The 22,188-nt window shown below is 37.8% G+C and overlaps 1 protein-coding gene across 12 annotated transcripts in view; it reads right to left on the bottom strand.

Moving 5' to 3' along the window:
- LOC106095872 (disintegrin and metalloproteinase domain-containing protein 9) overlaps positions 1–22,188 on the bottom strand; it is a 470,496-nt gene that overhangs the window by 184,766 nt on the left and 263,542 nt on the right. For all 12 annotated transcript variants that reach the window (XR_001222811.2, XM_013263281.2, XM_013263282.2 and 9 more), the window contains exon 5: positions 6,066–6,139. Coding sequence is in view for 11 of the 12 variants with exons in the window: in XM_013263281.2 (XP_013118735.1) it covers positions 6,066–6,139 (74 nt within the window). In the remaining variant the exon portion in view is untranslated. The remainder of the gene's footprint in view (positions 1–6,065; positions 6,140–22,188) is intronic.

Raw genomic sequence — 22,188 nt, 5'->3', positions numbered from 1 at the left:
AGAATTGCGTTCTCTACAGGCTCAAGAAGTCAAGACCCTAGATCGGTTTATATGGCAGCTATATATGGTTATGGACCGATTTGAACCATGCTAAGCACAGTTGTTGAATATCATAGAGGCTCAAGAAGTCAAGGCCCAAGATCGGGTCTGGACCGATATGGCCCATTTACAATCCCAGTTATTCTACACTAAAAAGAAGTATTTGTGCAAATTTTCAAGCGGCGAGCTTTACTCCTTCGAGTGCTTTCGACAGACAGACGGACGGACAGACGGACGGAGATACGGACGGACATGGCTGGATCGACATAAAATGTCACGACGACCAAGAATATATATACTTTATGGGGTCTCAAACGAATATTTCGAGTAGTTGCAAACAGAATTACGTAATTAGTATACAAAATTTGGGAAAGGGGCATTTGGGGGAAGGGAGGAAATTTACTTAAAAGTTGATAACAAATTCGCGGAAAAAATTAAATATTGTTGATACGAGACAAACGCATGGTTAAAATAATCTCGATCAGTTAAAAATAATACCAGTAAGGAAAGGCAAAAATCGGGCGGAGCTGACTATATGATACCCTACGTCATCGAGTATACGTAATACTTTTCCATAGCACCTATATCCAAAAATAGTCAGTCTTTAATTTTGGATACCTATTGAAATATTGAATTTTCTTAAGATGGTACGAAAATTGTGGCTTCTACAGCATTAAAAGTCGAAACGCATAAAATATATATATGGGAGTTTTATCTAAATCGTATTGGCATGTCAATTAAATCATCTCATGAAAAATTTTGTAAAGATCGGACCAAAATTGTGGCTTTTACAGCCTTAAAAGGCTATATCGGAGGAAAAATGTATATGGGAGCTCTAAAATCTGGACCGAATTTTTTGGAACTTTGCACATATATGAGGACGTTGAATAAAACGGCACATACCAAATTTTGTGAGGATGAGACCAAAATTGTGGACTATATCGGACTATATCTTGATATAGCCCCCATATAGACCGATCCGGGGATTAAGGGTCTTAGGCCCATAAAAGCCACAGTTACTATCCGATTTTGCTGAAATTTGAGACGATGAGTTATGTTGAGCCCTTCGACATACTTCTGTAATATGGCACAGATCGGTTCAGATTTGAGTATAGCTGCCATATAGACCGATCCGCCAATTTAGGGTCGTAGGCCCATAAAAGCCACATTTATTATCAGATTTTGCTGAAATTTGGGGCAGTGAGTTAATTTAAGCCCCTCGACATACTTCTGTAATATGGCACAGATCGGTTCAGATTTGAATATAGCTGTCATACAGACCGATCTCTCGATTTAAGGTTTTCGCCCATAAAAGGCGCATTTATTGTCCGAAGTCGCAGAAATTTGGGAAAGTAAGTTATGTTAGGCCCTTCGATATCCTTCTTTAATTTGGCCCAGATCGGTTCAGATTTTGATATAGCTGCCATATAGACCGATCTCTCGATTCAAGGTCTTGGGGCCAAAAATGGCGCTTTTATTGTCCGATGTCGTGGAAATTTGGGACAGTGAGTTATGTAAAGTCCTTCGACATACTTCTGCAATAATGCACACATCGGTTTAGATTTTGATATAGCTGCCATATTGACCGATCTCTCGATTTATTATCCGATTTCGCTAAAATTTCAGGTTCAGATCGGTTTATTTTTATACAATATAAAACTACTTAGAAGACCAATATTTTGTTATACACAATTGAACAATGACTTGTACCGATTAGTATTTGGTCCAAATCAGACTTGTTTCGATATAGCTGCTATGGGGCATAAAGTATGAATTTTTCTCCGAATTTTGTTTACTTATTTCTTCTAAGTTTTCCTCAATTAGAGAGAAACCAACCTTATAAGCTTTTATTTAATAACACTTAAAAATGCTATGCACTTTTTGAATCAATTTAACTGCAATAAACAGCTTTGCAATGCCAGTCTTTTTTAATTACACAGTCTTAAGAAAGGTACGTTCAGATTAGTCAAATATTTGTTCGAATTTATTTTATTTTATTTATTTTTTTTTGCCCAAAATATGCCAAGTTTGTCCATTCTTTATTTTATATTCACATTAGAGACATTTATTTAACACATTTTGTTTGTTCAAAAACGAAAAAATAGCGTTAAACATTAGATCAAAAAGACTTTTTATTTGCTTTGCATTCGATTGCATATAAAATATGTGTGTTCCTTGCTTGCTGTCACAAAAAAAATTTTAAGATAAAGAAAAGAACAAAATGTGTTAAATAATTCCTTCTAATGTGAATATAAAATCCACAATGGACGAATTTGACATATTTTGGGCAACAATGGTCAAACAAATCGGTTCTAAAATTTAACTAATCTGAACGTACCTTAAGTTTTTGTGTGAAAATGTTTCAAATTTAACTTTGGAAAAACAAAAAAAAACAAAAAAAAAAACAATAATTGAGAAATTATTTGGACTTTTCTAATTCCCTCTCTTACCCGTCCATCGACAACGAAGAGAAATAATGCCACATATCTTGGCATAGATTGAATTGCATCCTTATTGATTGGAATTGCTTGAAAATGTTATCAAAGTTGCACATAAGCAATGCCTATTGCATTAGAGCAAAAAGACTTTGCGTAAATCTCCTTCTCTCTAACGCAATTGGAAGCTTGTGTGCTTGTGTGTATGTAACCATGTTGATTTTGATATTGGTATTGTTGTGCTCACAGAGCACACACTGAAAGGATTTCGATGTACGTGAGTTTATGTCCATTTATACAAAAATTAAAATTCCCCCCTCTGCACTGGACCATAAGTCCATTTTGGTTTTGCTTCAATGGGTATGAACATGTACGTGTGTGTGTGTGTGTGTGAGTGTGTGAGTGTGTATTTGTATTTGCGTCTAGTTAAATCTATAAATGAATGCAATTTTGTGTCTGATGCAAAAACATTATGAACCAATATTGGAATAGCTCTATTGTTGTGTTTATTTTAAATAAAATTTATGCATGGATTTCTGGCAAAGTAAATATTTGAGAGACTAAATGGTTTGTCACACACACTCGCACAAACACACACACGCACACTCGCACACACTCAGTCAACCGAACACCGAATTCATCGTCACCACAATGGCCCATTATTTTGTTTGGAATTCAACTGAAATTCTTGTGTGTGTGTGTGTGTCTGTATGTGTGATTTGGCTATTTGGGAATATTTCAAATATTTAATAAAGAATCCTCTTGTCTTTGTTTGGGTTCATTTTTTATTGCAACCATTTAAGTGCTTCAATAGGTACATCATTTTGGTATCTATATTTTTGTTTCAAACTTAATTAGCGGTATTGTAGGACGAGACATTGTTGGGGGATAGCAAGAGAGAGAGAGAGAGAGAGAGATGAAGATGGGGAGCATAAAATAATATTTTATGCGTAAGCTGACACCACCACAATTGATCCCTGTGTTAAATGAAAGGACAAAGCGAGTGTCCTGTTTTTGGGGCAGATACATTTTTCTGTTGCTCTTGTTGTTGTTGTTCTATTTTATTAACACAATTTTAATTTTTATTGTTTTTACTTTTGACACAGGGCCACGGCCCTGTGTCTGACCCCATGCATCCTTGTTAGTTGTCTTGGGCTATATTATGGACACTGCCTTTGTACATTAACTAGATGAAAGGTCAGAAATCTTTGGCATTTTAAGTGTTTTAGGCATTGGCTGTAATTTGCACTTAAAATTTGTTTTATTTTTCTCTTGATGATATTTTTTATGGCCTGACAACAGGGAATTACGAGAAAAATACCAGAAGAAACACAGCCAAATTCCTTATAGCCAGGCATACAAAAAAAAAAAAACCAAAAACCAGAAACAAAAGAAAAGGCGATAAAGAGTCAGATTCGCCCTAAATTGAGAATGAAGTAAAAAAAAAGCAACAACAACAACAAATACAGTTTCAAAAAAAAAGGAACAAAAAAATCCCACTGACAACGCAACAAGACAATAAAATATTTGCAAGGAATCAAACCTTAATTCATTGTTTGTGAGAGGCTTTGTGTTGCAAACGAATGTTCGAACGAACGGAAGGATGTTGAGGCAAAGGCATCAACAGCTACACTAGAAGTCCCAAATACAATAAAAGCCATGGTTTGCCCCCCCCCACCACCCTTTACCACTATCAACCAGGAAACGAAAACTGAGAATATGGGCAAAAAAAAAAAAACAAGCCCTGAAAAAACAAAACGAAATACAATATGAAGAATGAAATCAAATTAAGTTGTTTTATCTGTTAAAGCTCCAAATGCAAAACAAGGACAATAAAACAAGACAGCAACAGCAACAAACAAACAATGGAGCTGGAACCAAAATCCCCAAAAACAGATACATCATCCTTGACGGAGCTGAATACCGAACTAAAATCCAACGCTAGTGCCCCTCCCCGCATTCAATCATTGATAGTGGGTTATGTGGCCTTCCAACGCCCACTTTATAGAGCTGCCGCTCTGATGATGATGCTACTACTCTACTGGGTAATAAATAAATGGCAAGAAGGAAAATATATTTCCATTTCCGCATCATTGTTCTGGAAGGAAGGAAAAAAGATCAAGTACACTTTTCAAGTAGGCCTCAAGGACGAACCGAGCAGAAGTTATTCTTGCGATTGTTGACTTTTGCATAAACATACGCACGATGCGAACAAAAACTAATTCCTTTTATTGTGCTAAGAAGTTTTTTCGTGTTGTTTTTTTTTTTTTAGAGGTATGTATTAATTGTAATCTTTGGGTCTGAATGTGAAATGTACCAAGATTAGCTGAACTCTTGTAAGAGCTAAGTTCACCTTTGACTTTTGCCCTCAAGACAGGGGGAGTTGGCCTTTTTGCGCTGGCAGTTAAGGGAGATTATAAAATAAAGAGTATATTTTCTCTAATAATTAAATATCAACATGCAGTGCAGCCTGAGCCAAGTGGAAGTGTTAAAAAGGATCAACGCTCAGTTCAGAGTGACCTTTAATTGCTACTCTGGGTAAAGTACGTCTCTTTGCGTTGTCATTGTGTATTTTGGTCATGGCAAATAGAAGACAAGCAACCTAAGCAAATTGTTTGCTTTGCCATTGAGTGTTGGTGGTGCGGCTTGGTTGGCGGTTGGTTGCTGGTCGCTTGTCACACTTTTCTTGTCGTTTGTCGTTTCAGTTTTTTTCTTTTCTTTTCTGAGGCTTAATTTGACCTCGCATCAAATAAACAAATCTTTCCTCGCTGGTCTTAGTGGATTTAATTTTATTTCGCGTCCATCCGTCCGTCCTTCAGTCTGTCCGCTTGTTCATCCCCGCCACACTTCGGCCTTCTTACAATTTACGGCCAGCGGCCATAAGTTTTTCGGCCTTTGGGGAGGAATTTTGTTGCGGTGACAATGGCCAGGAAGTTTTGCCAACACGTTTTTCTTTGCCTCCCAGGATTGTGTTGACGAAAAATTTCACTTATTTAATATTAAATAAGATCAGTGGCGGCATTAGAGTTGCCAAGAAACGGAAACGATTTTCGAGGTGGTGCCAAAGTAAAATTACTTTAGTGTTCTCGCTTTCTGTTATGGAGTTATACTTCCTGGCCTGGGGAGCATAGAAAAATTTAATTTAGTAGAGACATTTGGCATTATTATGATTAGAAGTCACGGTGAGTGCGCTTGATGGAAATGCCCAATGACAGTTTGGGGTTATACTTCATAAAAATACATAACTGCATTTAAGAAAATGAATTTTATGGAACTAGTATTGTTGCTGTTGTTTTTGTTGCTGTTAAACTTTAATATTGTATTTAAGGATTTATGGGTATTTTAGTATGTGCTTGTGTAGTAGTAGTAGTAGTGGCAGCAGTAGTTGCTGTTGATTTATTACTACTGACAAAGTGTCCCTGCTGGCGTATGAGTACTACCATGCAAATTATAACCATACGCCATACGCCACCCTGTTCCCCTACTCATTAGGGGCATCATTTTGTGGATGGCCAAATCTGTGTGTGTGTGTATACAAACATCCAACCAACTACACATTAATATTTATGTCATTCTGCTTGTTATACTTACGAATTTAATTCCAGATCTAAACGAAACTTATGATTAAAGGCCTTAATTAACAATGAGGTTCGATGAAAGTGTTTCTGCAATGAGAAAGAAAGGACAAATATTAAGGTATCAGTCTCAAAAGATTGGTTTATAAAATAAATACTGGTTTGAATGTAAGACAATTTTTTATGTGCAACCAATACACAATTTTTAAATAGATAAAGTTATTTGTTATATTTTTAAGTTTAGGCGTCAATATAAATATATATATATATTTTTTTAATATATTAAGGACTTAGGAATTACTTAGGAATTTGCTGAACACTTTGATTTATAACGTTTGTATCAAGTACTGAATTGAAAGCTGAGAATCACACTATAACATAAATGTTAATTTTGTAAAATGTGAATTTTAAATAATACTTTTAGACTCTGTGTCACTGTCTGTTTAAATTTCTAAATGTCAATGTTAAAATTCTAAATGTGGCAGGAAGCTGCACCTATAGCTCATGTTTCGGTCGTCTGGCCAATCAATAACAAACGGGTGCGAGTTCCTAGAAAGTCTAGTCTTCTGACTAACATCCTTACATCAACAGTAAAAAAGGATGATATCTGTGGAATACACACTATGGACGTTTCGATAGAACAGGGTCACACAACCTACATTACGATGATGCTCAAGGGAAACAATAGATTTCGATACCCTAGCACCATCAGAGGTAACAGTTGGAGTTGCGAGAGAAAGAGTTTGCTAGGTACCCCAGCGGCGTAAAGAGGTGTGCAACAGGCTTAATAGAATGTCTGCAAAGATCTCAGAGAGCATTTCAGAGATATATGCGCTCGTCGTCAAATTTTCATGGCGTATCATTGGCGGATACGGTATCACATTTCAATTATGTATGCTTTGTTGAGAGAGTGGGTTAATATTTCATTCTAAAAAGCCGCCGAAAACCGACCAGTTTTACAGCATTTTTAGAAAAATTTAAATTAAAAAAAAAAAAACAAGTAAAAGCGCGCTAAGTTCGGCCGGGCCGAATCTTATATACCCTCCATGAATCGCATTTGTCGAGTTCTTTTCCCGGCATCTCTTCGTAGGCAAAAAAAGGATATAAGAAAAGATTTGTTCTGCTATTAGAGCGATATCAAGATATAGTCTGGTTTGGACCACAATTAAATTATATGTTGGAGACCTGTGTAAAATGTCAGCCAATTCGAATAAGAATTGCGCCCTTTGGGGGCTCAAGAAGTAAAATACAGAGATCGATTTATATGGGAGCTGAAACTTGCTATAAACCAATTCAGACCATAATAAACACGTATGTTGATGGTCATGAGAGGATCAGTCGTACAAATCGGATAATAATTGCGACCTCTAGAGGCTCAAGAATTCAAGATCCCAGATCGGTTTATATGGCAGCTATATCAGGTTATGAACCGATTTGAAACTTATTTGATACAGTTGTTGAGAGTAAGAATAAAATACATCATGCAAAATTTCAGCCAAATGGGATAGGAATTGCGCCCTCTACAAGCTTAGGAAGTCAAGTCCCCAGATCTGTTTATATGACAGCTATATCAGGTTATGAACCGATTTGAACCATACTTGGCACAGTTGTTGGATAACAAAATACTTCGTGAAAAAAATTATTCAAATCGGATAAGAATTGCGCCCTCTAGAGGCTCAAGAAGTTAAGACCCAGGATGGGTTTATATGGCAGCTATATCAGATTATGAATCGATTTGAACCATTATTGGCACAGTTGTTGGATATCATAACAAAATACTTCGTGCAAATTTCATTCCAATCGGATAAGAATCGCGCACTCTAGAGGCTTAAGAAGTCAAGACCCAAGATCGGTTTATATGGCAGCTATATCAAAACATGAACTGATATGGATACCAACCGACCTACACCAATAAGAAGTATTTGTGCAGAATTTCAACCGGCTAGCTTTACTCCTTCGAAAGTAAGCGTGCTTTCGACAGTAGTTACAAACAGAATGACGATATTAGTATACCCCCATCGAATGGTGGAGGGTATAAAAAGCAAGTAAAACGGCATTAAGTTCGGCCGGGCCTAACTTTGGATTGGATAACTTTTGCACCCAAATTCGGCACGGGCGTTGAGTTGTCAAATAAAAATAAATCACTATTGAATTTTGTATTTCAATTTCAACAAAATCTGTTAATAAATAAAGCTTTTATGAGCTTCAGACCATTAATCGGCATGTCGGTCTATATGGCAGCTATATCTAAATATAGTCCCATTCGAACCATATTTGGGATGGATGTTGGCAGACCTTAAACTACCCATGGTTGTGGGGAAGAGTAAAACTACTCACTGTTTCAAATTTCAGGGAAATTGATTAAAAAATACAGCTTTTATGGGCTTCAGACCCTTTATCGGCAGATCGGTCTATATCGCAGCTATATATAAATATAGTCCGATCTGAACCACATTTGAGCCCTGTGTTGGAACGCATTAAGCCACTCACTGTTTCAAATTTCAGCGAAATCGGTTAAAAAATTAATCTTTTATGGGCTCCAGACCCTTTATTGGCAGATCGGTCTATATGGCAGCTATATCTTAATATAGTTTTAAAATCATATTGGCTTGGTAAATAAAAAAATGGATTTTTATTTTTTTTTTAATTTTGTTAAAATTATTTAAGGAAATTATGTAAATCCGCGGAGTCGGATTTGAGCAATTTTCCCGGTGTGGCAGTCGGAATCGAAATCGAAATCGACTTCACCGCCCTGATTTATACAGGACCCATATTTGGCTGCGGGTACAAAAACATTCTAAATATGCTTAAATTTTTTCCATGAAAATATTTAAAATTGTTGATCGCCGACTCCGAACGGTGTGCAGCATTGCGGTACTGTGGTACAGGGTATTATAGATTTGTGCATTTGTTTGCAACGCTAAGAAGGAGAAGAGTTAGACCCATTGATAATACCGATCGACTCGGAATCACTTTATGATTCAATTTAACCATGCCCGTCTGTCCGTCTGTGAGTCCATATATTCTTGTAATCAAAGTGCAGGTCGTATTTGTTGTCCGATTGTCACGAAATTTTGCACATGTCACTTTTTTGGCCCATAAACAAACGCTATTGATTTTGAAAAAATCGGTTCAGATTTAGAAATAGCTCCCATATATATCTTTCATCCGATATGGCTTTTTAAGGCTGTACAAGCCACAATTTTCGTCCGATCTTTACAAAATTTGGCATTGAGTATTTTATATGAGGTCTTCATATGACAGAAAAATTTCATAAAAATCGGTTCAGATTTAGATATAGCTCCCATATATATCTTTCATCCGATCCTTAAAATATTTTGCGCGAGGTATTTTATTTGACGTCCTAATATGTGTGGAAAATGTCATGAAAATCGGTTCAGATTTAGATATAGCTCCCATATATATGTATCGCCCGATTTGCACTCAAATGGCCGTAGTAGCTACAATTTTCAACCGATCTGCACAAAATTTGGCACGGATTGTTTTGGTAATAACTTTAACATATTTGGAAAATTTCATCAAAATCAGTTCAGATTTAGATATTGCTCCCATATATATCGTTCATCCGATATGGTATTTTATGGCTGTAGAAATCACAATTTGGTCTGATCTTTACAAAATTTTGCATGAGGTGCTTTATTTGACGTCTTCATATGTGTGCAAAATTTCATAAAAATCGATATAGATTTAGATATATCTCCTATATATATATATCGTTCAACTGATATGGCCTTTTAAGGCTGTAGAATCCAAAATTGTTGTCCGATTTTGCAATACATGCGCAAAATTTCATTAAAATCGGTCCTATTTATTTATAGCTCCACTGTGTATATTTCATCCGATATGGACTTTTAAGGCAGTGAAATCCACAATTTTGGTCACATCTCTACAATATAGGGCGTGAGATGTTCAATTTCATGTCCCAGTATGTGTCATTAAAATTGGCACAGGTTTCGATATAACTCCCATATAATCTTTTATCCGATATTGCCTTTTAAAGATGTGGAAATCCAAGACTTTTATCCTATGGTAGGAAAGTCTTACAAGCTTCTTAATAACTTTTTCAATTTGAATCCAAATTAAAGTGTGACTAGTTTTCGAGATAAGTTTTACATATAAATAATACCACATGCACTAGGTGGTGTAGGGTATTATATAGTCGGCACCGCCCAACTTTTGTCTTTTTTTGTATTCTCACCAGGCGGGCAAGCTGAACTCTGCGTTACGATAGCCATCGTACCTTGATTTATGATTAGTTTGAAGTTGAGTTACTCATAACGATTTTAGTTATTGCTGACATACGGCCTTAAAAGCTGTTAAAAGTGCTCGAAAGTTGTGCCTCTAGGTTGGAATTTATTCGGTCATTTGCACGAAATCATGCTAACACAAATTTTATAATAATTCTAATTTTTTGCATTTTTGGCATGTTGAAAAAACCCCCCTTTATAACTGACATGAGCCCTTACATACATAATCAGCTGTGCTGGTCTATGTTAAGACCCATTCAATTATTTACCTTTTTAAAAAAATCGTACTGAAAAAATCATTAAACACAAACATAAATAATTGCCGCATTTTATTATGATGCAAATCAAATTGCAGTTTGAATTCAGCACAAGTGCTTAATAAATAAAACTTATGCTAATGATTTAGAGAGCAAACCTTGGACTCGATAATCATTTATTATGCGATGATAGATTGTGCAGCAAATCTGCCTAATATGTTAGCAAAATAGTTGGGATCAGGGCAAGTGGTTTTTGGGCAACGTGAAACCAGCTTTGAATATTTGCTGAGTTATTGTGGTAAGGGGGTTATCTACTTTTTGGACTGACTTTGGTTGGCCTGTGGCTGTGGTGGAGTCGGCGGCGGCGGCGACGGCAAGAACCACATACAAACGTTAGACGTAATGCGCACACATTTACATTTCAATAGCAATGCTTAAATAATTTAAATATTTGATTTAGTTTTGCTTTGCATTTTGAATGGCAGTGTTTGCGTTGCCACTATTGATGCCGTTGGCTTGGTTGCTTAGTCGCAGCCGTTCATAATGACGGCGTTACCATCATTAACATCGCATGGGGTTAGGTGACGGGGGGCTATTTATTTGCAAATGTAATGTAAACCATTCATTTCATTTGAATAATTGAAATTTAATTGATAAACAGAATGAAAGCTTCGGAAAACCGCTTTCCATTAAAATGTTTCACTTGAGAGCACTTTAGTCGACAATACCAACAAATAATGGCTTGGCAACAAAAACGAAAAAAAAAAAACACAAACACCAAACGAAATGACCCAACCACACTCACACACACACACACATAGCTGCCTGCGAATAAGAGAAAAACAACAGAAAATGGTCGAGAGGGGCTAGGGGGGTGTCCTCGCTGCAAGAGAAATGTAAATAAACTGAAATAGCAAAATGAAGCCTCTTTGCCGCTCAGCCTCCTTGGCTTCGGACGAAGCACCACAGCGCTCTTTAGTTTATAACTCAAATAAAAAATAAGTAAACAATTTTCAAGGTATGAATTTAAATGAAAGCACAAACAAATTGCAATGCCCAGTCCAGTCCTACAAACAAAAACAACAAAAAAAAAAAACACTCTACGCATATTACATAGCAAGCAGAGGGAGGTGAACGTGGAAGGGCGGGCGGCGACGGGCATTGGGTGCGAACAAATTCTCTTTCAATGAAATATAAATAAATAATGGTCATTGTTGTTGTTGCTACGGCTCTTTTTTTTTTTGTTATTGCTGTTGCTATAGCCGATCTGGCGTATCATTTTATGGCTTGGCCGAAATTGTTTTCTGTGTCGTTTTTTATTTTGTTGTTGTTTCCATTTTTTTCCCCCGTCAAAGCCGTTGCTATGCTTGTGCTGAAGAAGAAAGCCTACAATTGTTTGCCTCAACATGCTCATTAAACAAATTAAAATGTGTACTTCTTTGCCTTGTTTGTGTGCGTTTAAACGCTGCCATTTCCATTGGTTTTTATGCATTTGCCTCCTCGATCATCAGCATTGCCATCAACGCTCTCATCCTCATCACCTTCAGTTATCCATATCAGCAGCAACATCTTCATCTTTCAACGTTATATCTTTGGCTGTTTGCAGCGATTGTTAGTGTGGGTGGATGGATGGATGGGTTGTTTTAGTTCACACAGATTGTTCGCCTCTCTTTTGCTCTGTCTCCTTCTTCCACTATACCCATACACTTACACTGAAATAAATATCCTCATATCCATTGTCTATGCAGACAACAAAGTGAAAATAATTCCAAAAACCATTCTAATGATGGTGAAGAACAAAACATGGTCGTTGCTTCACGCTTTTCCCAAACCCAATACTCTTAAACACACACACGCACACATCCATATTTGCACTCCCACTACTGGGAACCTTGTGTTATCCCTTGTATTTTAACAATGAACGTCGTCAGTGTGACTGACATTTACGACAATTGCTGATGTAGTCTGTAATGGTTGTAGATATTGTGGCGGACTTAAAAAGTATCACTGAACGCGTGTCTGATTCTTTGTTTGTACGACAAGGAATATGGCAATAAAGTAGGCGATTTTTAAAGACTATTTTTTTCTCAAACAATTTAAATCTTGTTTGACATGCTTGTTCTATTAATTATTTTAATTAATACGATCGTATTCAAGGATATTCTATTAAATTTTGACAACTATAAGTAAATCAAAGTGATAAGAAGTAACAGCGCAGCAAGCTCGAAGGTATCGAGTTTTGTGGGTCCTTGGCTTGTCGGGTTCTCTGGGCAATTTCTTATTATAGACAGAAAGTAGACGAGTATAGTTAAAGGTCATAATAGAAACTCCATCAAAATATGAATTTATATGGTGAATGTATAGATAGCAACCTGCAAATTTCACTTTGATTGGAATCAGGAAGTCCAGCAGTTGCCCAGGAAGTTAGACTGGTTCACAGGGGAGCTTATCCAGGTTGTGAGAAATGAGAAATTTTTAAATTTTGAACTCTGTATCGTCAAGAAGTCAAATCGGAAGATTAATTATTCAGATCGGATCACACTTTAAATGGATATTGGAAGACGTAACAGAACTGGAACATGGAAAACATCAGCCGAAGAAAATTGCAAATTTGCCCTTGAATATTCAATTGAAATAGGGGCAAACTTCTCACATATCAATGAGGGCTGTCCGATTCAAGTTTAAGCTCAACGATAAGGGAACTTCTTTTAATTGCTGAGTTCGAACGGCATGCAGCAGTGTGACACTTCTTTTAGGGAGAAGTTTTTACATGGCAGACATACCAACTTTATTCCCACCACCCTATAAAGTGTGTATATTCTTGATCGTTGAAAAAATCGAAGACTATTTAGCCATGTCCGTCCGTCTGTCCGTCAGTCTGTTGAAATCACACTACAGTCTTTAAAAATAGATATATTGAGCTGAAACATTGCACAGATTCTTTTTTTTATCCATAGGTGGGTTAAGTTCGAAGATGAGCTATATCGGACTATATCTTGATACAGCCCCCATAAAGACCGATCCGCCGATTTAAGGTTTTAGGCCCATAAAGTCCACATTTATTATTCGATTTTGCTGAAATTTTGGACAGTGAGTAGTGTTAGGCCCTTCGACATCCTTCTTCAATTTGGCCCAGATCGGTCCAGATTCGGAAATAGCTGCCATATAGACCGATCTCTCGATTTGAGGTCTTGGGCGCATAAGAGGCGCATATATTATCCGATTTTGCTGAAATTTGGGACAGTAAGTTGTGTTAGGCCCTTCGACATTTTTCATCAATTTACTATTCGATTTTGCCAAAATTTGGGAAAGTGAGTTCGACATCCGTCTTCAATTTTGTTTACGTCGGTTCAGATTTGCACCGATCGGGACAATATGGGATTCAAATGAAAGGTATTCAAGATGAGAGTACAAATTTCATAATAAAAGTTGAGTCCAAGTACCTGGGGGGCAGCCTCAGCCCCAAAACCCCTTAAAATAGGTTTATTGGACGATCATGACAATATGGGACTCAAAAGAAAGGTATTCGGGAGTAGATTACGAATATGGTCAGAAAATAGAAATAGGCTCTGGCATACAAATTCATATCGAAGTATAGGAGCTCACCCCACCCCCACAAAAGCGCCCCCAAAATGAGCACATTAGCCAATCACAGATATATAGGCGTCGGTTTGTTTGTTCCGTATAGACTGAAAAACGGCAGAACCGATTTTCTCGAAATTTTCGCATATTGTGTAGGTTGGTCTGGAAGGAAACATATACTATGCAATTTTTCGGTATCGGCAGGATGCCAAGAACACAACCCAAAATAAAAAGTATAGAGGGTCACGTCACCCCTCAAAAACGCCATTAGACCCATTATGACTATATGATACTTGCCTGAACCGCTTTTCTTAAAATTATCATAGATTGTACACATTTGTCGGGAAGGAAACATAGGCTACATAATTTTTAGATATCGGCTGGAGGCGGACCGTCCCCCTTACCCGAAAAACACCATCCATATCCGATGGCCACAATAAGGGTATTAAATGAAAGGTATTGGAGACCAAAAGGAGTTGGGAATAAAAACGAATATGATATCCTTTTTTCAGTGAAAAGTGCCGGTGGCCGCTCCAGCCCCTAAACAGCCTCCCATCGGTTCATATTTACCGACCATGGCAATATGGGGCTCAAATTAAAGGGGTTTGGAAGTGCAGCACGAATTTGATATCCATATTTGAGTTGAAATGTCTGAGGTGCCATCCCTCCCCTTAATGAGAACATTAGCCTAAGGAATCGAGAAGGGGCAAATTCTCACACATCAATGAGTGCTTTCCGATTCAAGTTTAAACTCAATGATGAGGGACCTTTTCTATAGCCGAGTCCGAAATGTCGCCGACATTAAGAGGGAATAAACACCGCTTTGTCCGATGTTCTCGCCAGGATTCGAACGCGTTCAGGGTCATAGGCTACAATTGCACGAATTCGATGTTCGCATTCAGGACAAAGTGTCCCCACCCTAAAAAGATATAAGAGCGTTAAAGAAAGCGCAGCGGAGCGGGTCCGCTTCGGCTAGTTATATAACATAGGATGGGTGTATACCAATTTAGACATTCCGTTTGTAACACCACGAAATATTCGTCTAGGACCCCATAAAGTATGTATATTCTTGATCGTCATGACATTTTAAGTCGATCTGGCCATATCCGTGCGTCCGTCTGTCTGTCGAAAGCACGTCAACTTTCGAAGGAGTAAAGCTAGTCGCTTGAAATTTTGCAGAAATATTTCTTCTTATTGTAGGTCGGTTGGGATTGTAAATGGCCCAAATCGGTTCACGTTTTGATATAGCTGCTGATCTCCCGATTAGACTTATTGAGCTTACAGAGGGCGTAATTCTTATCCGCTTTGGTTGAAATTTAGCATGAGATAGTTTGTTACGACTTCCAACAGTTTTGCTAAGAATGGCCTAAATAAGTCTATAACCTAATATAGCTGCCATATTAACTGATCTCCCGATTAGACTTCTTGTGATTCTAGAAAGCGCAATTCTTATCCGATTTGGATGAAATTTTGCAATTTTGGTATCACTTTCAACAACTGTGATAAGTGTGGTTTAAATCAGTCAATATTCTGAGTCCTAGACGGCGCATATGTCTTTTTGATATGACTTTCAACAACTGTGCCAAGTATGATATAAATCGGTTCACAGCCTGAAATAGCTGCCATATAATCCGATCTCTCAATTTGATTTTCTGAGCCTCTTGAGGGCTCAATTACTATTCAATTTGCCTGAAATTTTCGAGGTGATATTTTTCTATGACTTGTATGGTCCATATCGGTCAACAATTTCACATAGCTTATATATATTTGAAAAAGTAATCCATATAAAAGATTTGGCCCGGACGAACTTACGTAATTTTCAATTGTAAAATATTTTCGTATAAGTTCTCATAATACATTTGAATTGAAAACAATTCGACTCATCTTCTTGTATTACCTGACCTTAGGAAACCTTTCAGGAAAAGAACAATAATCATCAAAAGAAAAATACTAAAGGAAGCCGCAACATGGATTTAAAGCTAACATACCCCAAGCTAAGTATCAACAATTACCATTCGTTAAAATTTAATGTTGCAATGGCTCTTTTAGAACGAGAATCATGTTACGGACACCATATTTGTAAATCCGGATGCAGAATAGATTCAAAAAAATGGTAAAGCTGTGCTGTAATTGGTTTGTGCATAAAAGATTCGAAAAAAATTCATATAAGAAAGCATATTGGGATGCCCCCAAGACAACACATGCAACATGAAAAGTGAAATTTGAACAATCTTGTCAGGTCCTTCGGCAGCTATCATCGTATCGTAAGAACGAAAGCCTGTCGATGGAGTCACATCTCAAAATTCTTGGGAATTGTGGGAGCATCTCAGAAAAGAATTTCCCAACCATAAGGTGGTGTCTCTCCTTCTTGGAAGCTTGCCGGAAGATTATAATGCCTTGGTGTCAGCTTTAGAAGTTTGCCCGGAAAGTGATTTAACACTGGAAAAATTAGCGCAAGAGACAAAACGAAAAAATGGGACATTTGTCTGACAAGAAGCTGTGTTGAAAACCAATAGCAAGAAACCAGGTAATAGCCTGAAATGTTATCAGTGCAAATAAATTCTAATCAACGTCAAATATGCAGAGAGGAATTGGAAAATATATGTCATAATCGGACTTAAATGCACGTTTTGTTGCCGCTTCATTTCCAAAACGAATGTGAAACGTATGGCTCCGATGGCGGTGTGTGTTCATACCTGGCACCGTCTACTTGGACAATAATAGATGGGATACAATTGGAGAGATGCAGTTGTGAAAGTAAGTGTAAGGTGTGTTTGAAAAGGATGGTGACCCGGAAACCCTTTTCGAAGATTGCAGAAAATCACACAAAAAGTGTAATTTTGCAAATTTTGCCCATGAACATTCCACTAAGGAACAGGGACAAACTTCTCACATATCAATGAGTGCAGTTTGATTCAAGCTTAAGCTCAACGATAAGGGGCCTCCTTTTTATAGCCGAGTCCGAACGGCGTGCCGCAGTGCGACACCTCTTTGGAGAGAAGTTTCACATAGCATAGTACCTCGCAAATGTTGCCAGCATTAAGAGGGGAAAACCACCGCTGAAAATTTTTTCTGATGGTCTCGCCAGGATTCGAACCCATGCGTTCAGCGTCATAGGCGGACATGCTAATCCCTGCGCTACGATGGCTTCCGAAAAAGTATATTCGACTTAATACACAGTAACTTGTATGGTCCTATGCAAAATTGCACTCCAATTGGTAATCGCTTTGTTCTAACTCTAACAAGTGTGCCTAAACAAAAGTGTGCACCAGAACAAAATTTGGTAAGCGTATGGCAAACTTGCGGACAGACAGAGGCAGAGTGTTATGCAGCAAGGAGATTAAAACTTTTCTAAATAGTAAAGACCTGCAATACCAGTTGACTGCTGCATATACATCAGAACAGAATGGTGTAGCTGAAAGAAGAACTGGAGCCTAATGGAAACGACACGATGCAGACTCATAACTTCAGATAAGTATTTGAAATACTTGACAGAGTCAGTAAACAGTGCAAACTACTTACAAAATTGGCTACCAATGTCCGCAATTGAAGTAACACCGTATGGGGAATGGCATTCGCAAGAGCCAAGCATGAACAAATTTTAAAATTTTCGATTCGAAGAAGCAACAAAGGTTGAATGCTGTTGCAAGAAAATACATCTTCGTAGGATATTGTGATGAAACAAAAGGGTATTGTCTGCCGGACCCAAACGATAACATCATTACCATAAGTAGAGACATAAGTTTTATGGAGGTAGACAAGTCGAAAGTTGAATTTGCGGAAACTACATTCAAGGAAAATTGTGAAATCGAGCAAGCATCAAATCATCAAAGATGAGATACCAGATACCATCGAAATCGTATTAGGAGATGAACACACTCTACCTTTCGAAACTGCAAGCGACTCATTTACTTCCGAAGAAGATGAAGAAAGTTATCCCAAAAAGGCTTTCATCAAGGTCAAGAAATGTTAAGAAGCTCAAGTGATATGAAGTGAATTTGAAATCAGCACCTCAAACGTACGAAGAAGTTATGAAACATTTAAAGATGATAGATGAAATCCAGTTCACATATTACAATAACACTTGGGGTTTAGAAGAATTTCCCAAAAGCAGAAAAACTGTAAGTTGTAAATTGATTTTTAAATTTTAACCGAAGTCGGAGGAAGAACTCGATTTAAAGCTCAACTTGTAGCTAGAGTCATAGGAAAATCCTTCCTGCAAAATTTCGAGAGAATCGGTTAAAAAATGAGCACTTTCTTGCAATATTTTTGAAAATCGGACGAACATATATAAGGGAGCTATACCTAAATCTGAACCGATTTCAGCAAACTTCTCAGATAGTGTAATGGTCATCGAGGAAAGTGTTATGCAAAATATTTGGCAAGATGGGTCAATAATTGCGCTTGCTGTGACTCTAGGAGTGAAAATCGGGCGATATATATATATGAGAGCTATATCTAAATCTGAACCGATATCCATGAGTATAACCCGTAATGTCGAGAGTCATTAGAAAAGCCTTCCTGCCAAATTTCTAGAGAATCGTGTAATAATTGACCATTTGATGGCAGTATTACTGCAAATCGGACGAACATATATATGGGAGCTATATCCAAATCTGAACCAATTTTAATAAAATTCACTTGTAGTATCGGGAGTCATAAGAAAATCCTTCCTGCCAAATTTCGAGAGAATCGTGTAACAAATGACCATTTTATTGCACTATTACTGCAAATCGGACGAATATATATGTGGGAGCTATATCCAAATCTGAACCGATTTTTGCCAATTGCAATAGGCTTCGTCTCTAAAACACGCCTATACCAAATTTGAAGACGATCGGATAAAAGCTGAGAAATCGAATCAGAAAGCGATTCTGAGACGATCGGTATACTTATCAATGGGTCTATCTCTCTTCCTTTTGGGTGTTACAAACTAATTCACCTGTACCACAGTAGTGGTGTAGGGTATAAATATAGTACCCCAGTTTACCCCCAGGAGAATTCTACACCACCTGCGAAAATTTCAAGAAAATCGGTCCAGCCGTTTTTTAATCATGGTTTTAGTAGTAATGGGCAATGGGCTTTTGCAGATTGTGGTTTAAATCCTCAAGCCAAAGTCCCATCTAATAACTGACCTTGACTAGTCAGCCATTTCAAGTGAATTTAAAACCACAAATTGTACCTATGAGTGAATTGAATTTAAAAATGTGTGCACCTTTTAAGTATGATGCCTATCCGGTGAGGGTACATACATGCAGTAAATGCTGATACCACTTCAAGGAATTTAAATAATTATTATCCCCATGGCCACTTTCTGCTGGAAACTTTTTTAAGCGCCTTTTCCTTCATCGGTCTTCGGCAACAGTAATAAGTATATAAAAAAAAAGGCAACAAGACGTTGGGCAGGAAGAGTGAGAAGCATTTGCTGATTGAGCAGATTTTTTTTCTCATTCGTTTGCAGCGCTGAGTTTGTCCGTGTCTATGCCTGTAGGTGCTATTTAGGCCTTCTGCGTGAAAGTGATGAGAACAGCTCTCACCATGGAGAATCGCTTTTTTTTCCACCCAATTGAGTCGGTACTTTGTGTTATTAAAAATTCTTCATTATTTTTGATAGGCCTTCTTGTATAGCTAACTACCAAGACCAGCACACCGCACCTCATCACCACCCAGACACCCAAGACACTTAACATTTATGATTATGACCTTACACAGGGGTAAGAACTTTTTTATGGCCCAACTGGAAACAGGTTCTCTTCTTCGCAATGGACCATCACGTCGAAATTTGAATCTCAAGTAAATTAAACCTGTCATTGGCAGATTTTGAGCGCACAACCATAAGGCAGAGTGACCACACCATTTTCATTTCAGCTATACCCGCCCGCTATCCAATTCGTTTCTCTGCTCCCTTTTCGGGGGCCATAGAATATTCTGAGCAAATGATGGTGCAAATAAAGTTGAATAAGGTCACATCATTTGGATTTGTTAATGATAATAGTTGTCATTAGTATTCATTTGAAATTGATAAATGTCACAAGTTTTTCTCATGCAAAAATACTAAACGAGACAATGGCCAGTGTCTTGGAATAAATTTTCCCCCACCCCAAGAACACACTCAGGGCAGGGAGCATGAGAGAGAGAGAGAGAGAGAGGGGGGGGGGCATTGAGCAAATACGCCAATGATAGAATGAATTAACAAAATACTTTAAGTAAGTAATTTATGTACAAGCTCCCTAGATTTATGGGACATTTGAACCAAAGCACCATTGCTAATGGCTGTGAATCTGCATTCATAAATCCCTAACAGGAAAGTAGCAGTAGCAGCAGCTACAGCTACAGGGGGCAGCGGGTGATCGAAGGCTATTTGCAAAAGCAACGAATGGAGGGAGCTACTAAATGTGATCCCTGAAAATAAATATTGAAATTTTATGAAAATTTCTTGAATATTAAAAAGATATCGCTTGCCATTTTTATTTCTTTTTATGACTTTCGACTGTGTGTGTGTGCTGTGTATGTGGTGTGTGAGTGAGTGAGTGAAACGAGGGTGAGTATTTGTGCTCGTCTGAGTGTCTGTCGATGCATGTGGCCTAATGGAATACTAAGCACTTTGGGTACTTCATCATCTGGCTACACTAATGGAATGGCCATAGAATAAAACAAAGGAGCTTGCATTGGCTCTTTCTGTGTAGTAGCAATCGATAACTGCTTTTCTATACGACCAACAATAACAACAAATTGAATTTTATAGCTTAAGGCATTGGTTGTTTAAATTGCTGGTACAAAGTCTTTACCTAACCTCCACCAACATAACCCACTGCACATAGGCTCCTGTGGCCATTTTCTCTCACTCTCTTTCCCTGATGGCAGGGTGGGGGCGGGGGGCACTAATAGTTGAATTAGTGGCCGAACACACCAAAAGAATTATTTTAAAATTTTCATAAAAAGTAATGTTGGGCGGGGGCTTTCATTTATTTTGTGGCCGCCTTTGTTGTTTGATAATTTTTTATGATTGTTGCCCTCAAGTGATAATTGGTTGGAATGCATGATGATATCGTGCCCGACTGCAATGCATGCTTAGACAGCATCACCAGCCGGATGGATAGATGGCAGTTTGACTGAATGTTCTAAAGTTGGTATGTTGGCTTGCTCTGGCTTCGCTTGGCTTCTATGGTTGGTTGGCTATATGCTTGTTGACAATGTGCCAAAAAGTTTTGCAACTCTAAAGTTGCTAAGGAAACAATTGCCGCCGTAACTTGGAAGAGCGAAATGAATATTTAAGCGCCATGGATACCAATACCAGTACCGCATCATCATGTACCGCTTATGAGAACAGAGGCAGGTTAGGTTTTGTGGCAAGAACAGTGGTTGAGAAATGTTTGCAAGAGATATGAAGTCAACTGACATGAGGATGAATTTTCAATTTTAGCAATTGCATTGGCATAAGGAAAGGTGGGCATTATAAAACGGTACCAAGGTTATTATAAATATGTAAAGACGGGCCACAGTTGGCTACGTTTTTATTTATACCCTCCACCATAGGATGGGGGTATACTAATTTCGTCATTTTGTTTCTAACTACTCGAAATATGAGTCTGAGACCCCATAAAGTATATATATTCTTGATCCTAATGACATTTTAAGTCGAACTAGCCATGTCCGTCCGTCTGTCTGTAGAAAGCACGCTAACTTTCGACCGAGCTACTCTAATTTTTATTAGAGTAGCTCGGTTGGGATTGAAAATGCGTCTTGAATTTTTGAGCCTCTAGAGGGAGCACCTCTTGTCCGATTTGACTGAAATTTTGCACATGAAATTTGGGTACGGTTCAAATCGGTCAATGTTTTGATATAGCTGCCATATAAACCGATCTTGGGTCTTGACTTCTTGAGCCTCTAGAGGGCGTAATTCTTGTCCGATTTGATTAAAATTTTGCACGTAGTGTTTTGGTATCACTTCCAACAACTGTGCTAAGTATGGCCCAAGTCGGGACATAACCTGATATAGCTCCCATATAAACCGATCTGAGATCTTGACAGC

The sequence above is a fragment of the Stomoxys calcitrans genome, chromosome 4 (genome assembly GCF_963082655.1).
Source record: "Stomoxys calcitrans chromosome 4, idStoCalc2.1, whole genome shotgun sequence".
Taxonomy (NCBI): Eukaryota; Metazoa; Arthropoda; class Insecta; order Diptera; family Muscidae; genus Stomoxys; species Stomoxys calcitrans.
This window is presented reverse-complemented; position numbering and strand designations above follow the sequence as displayed.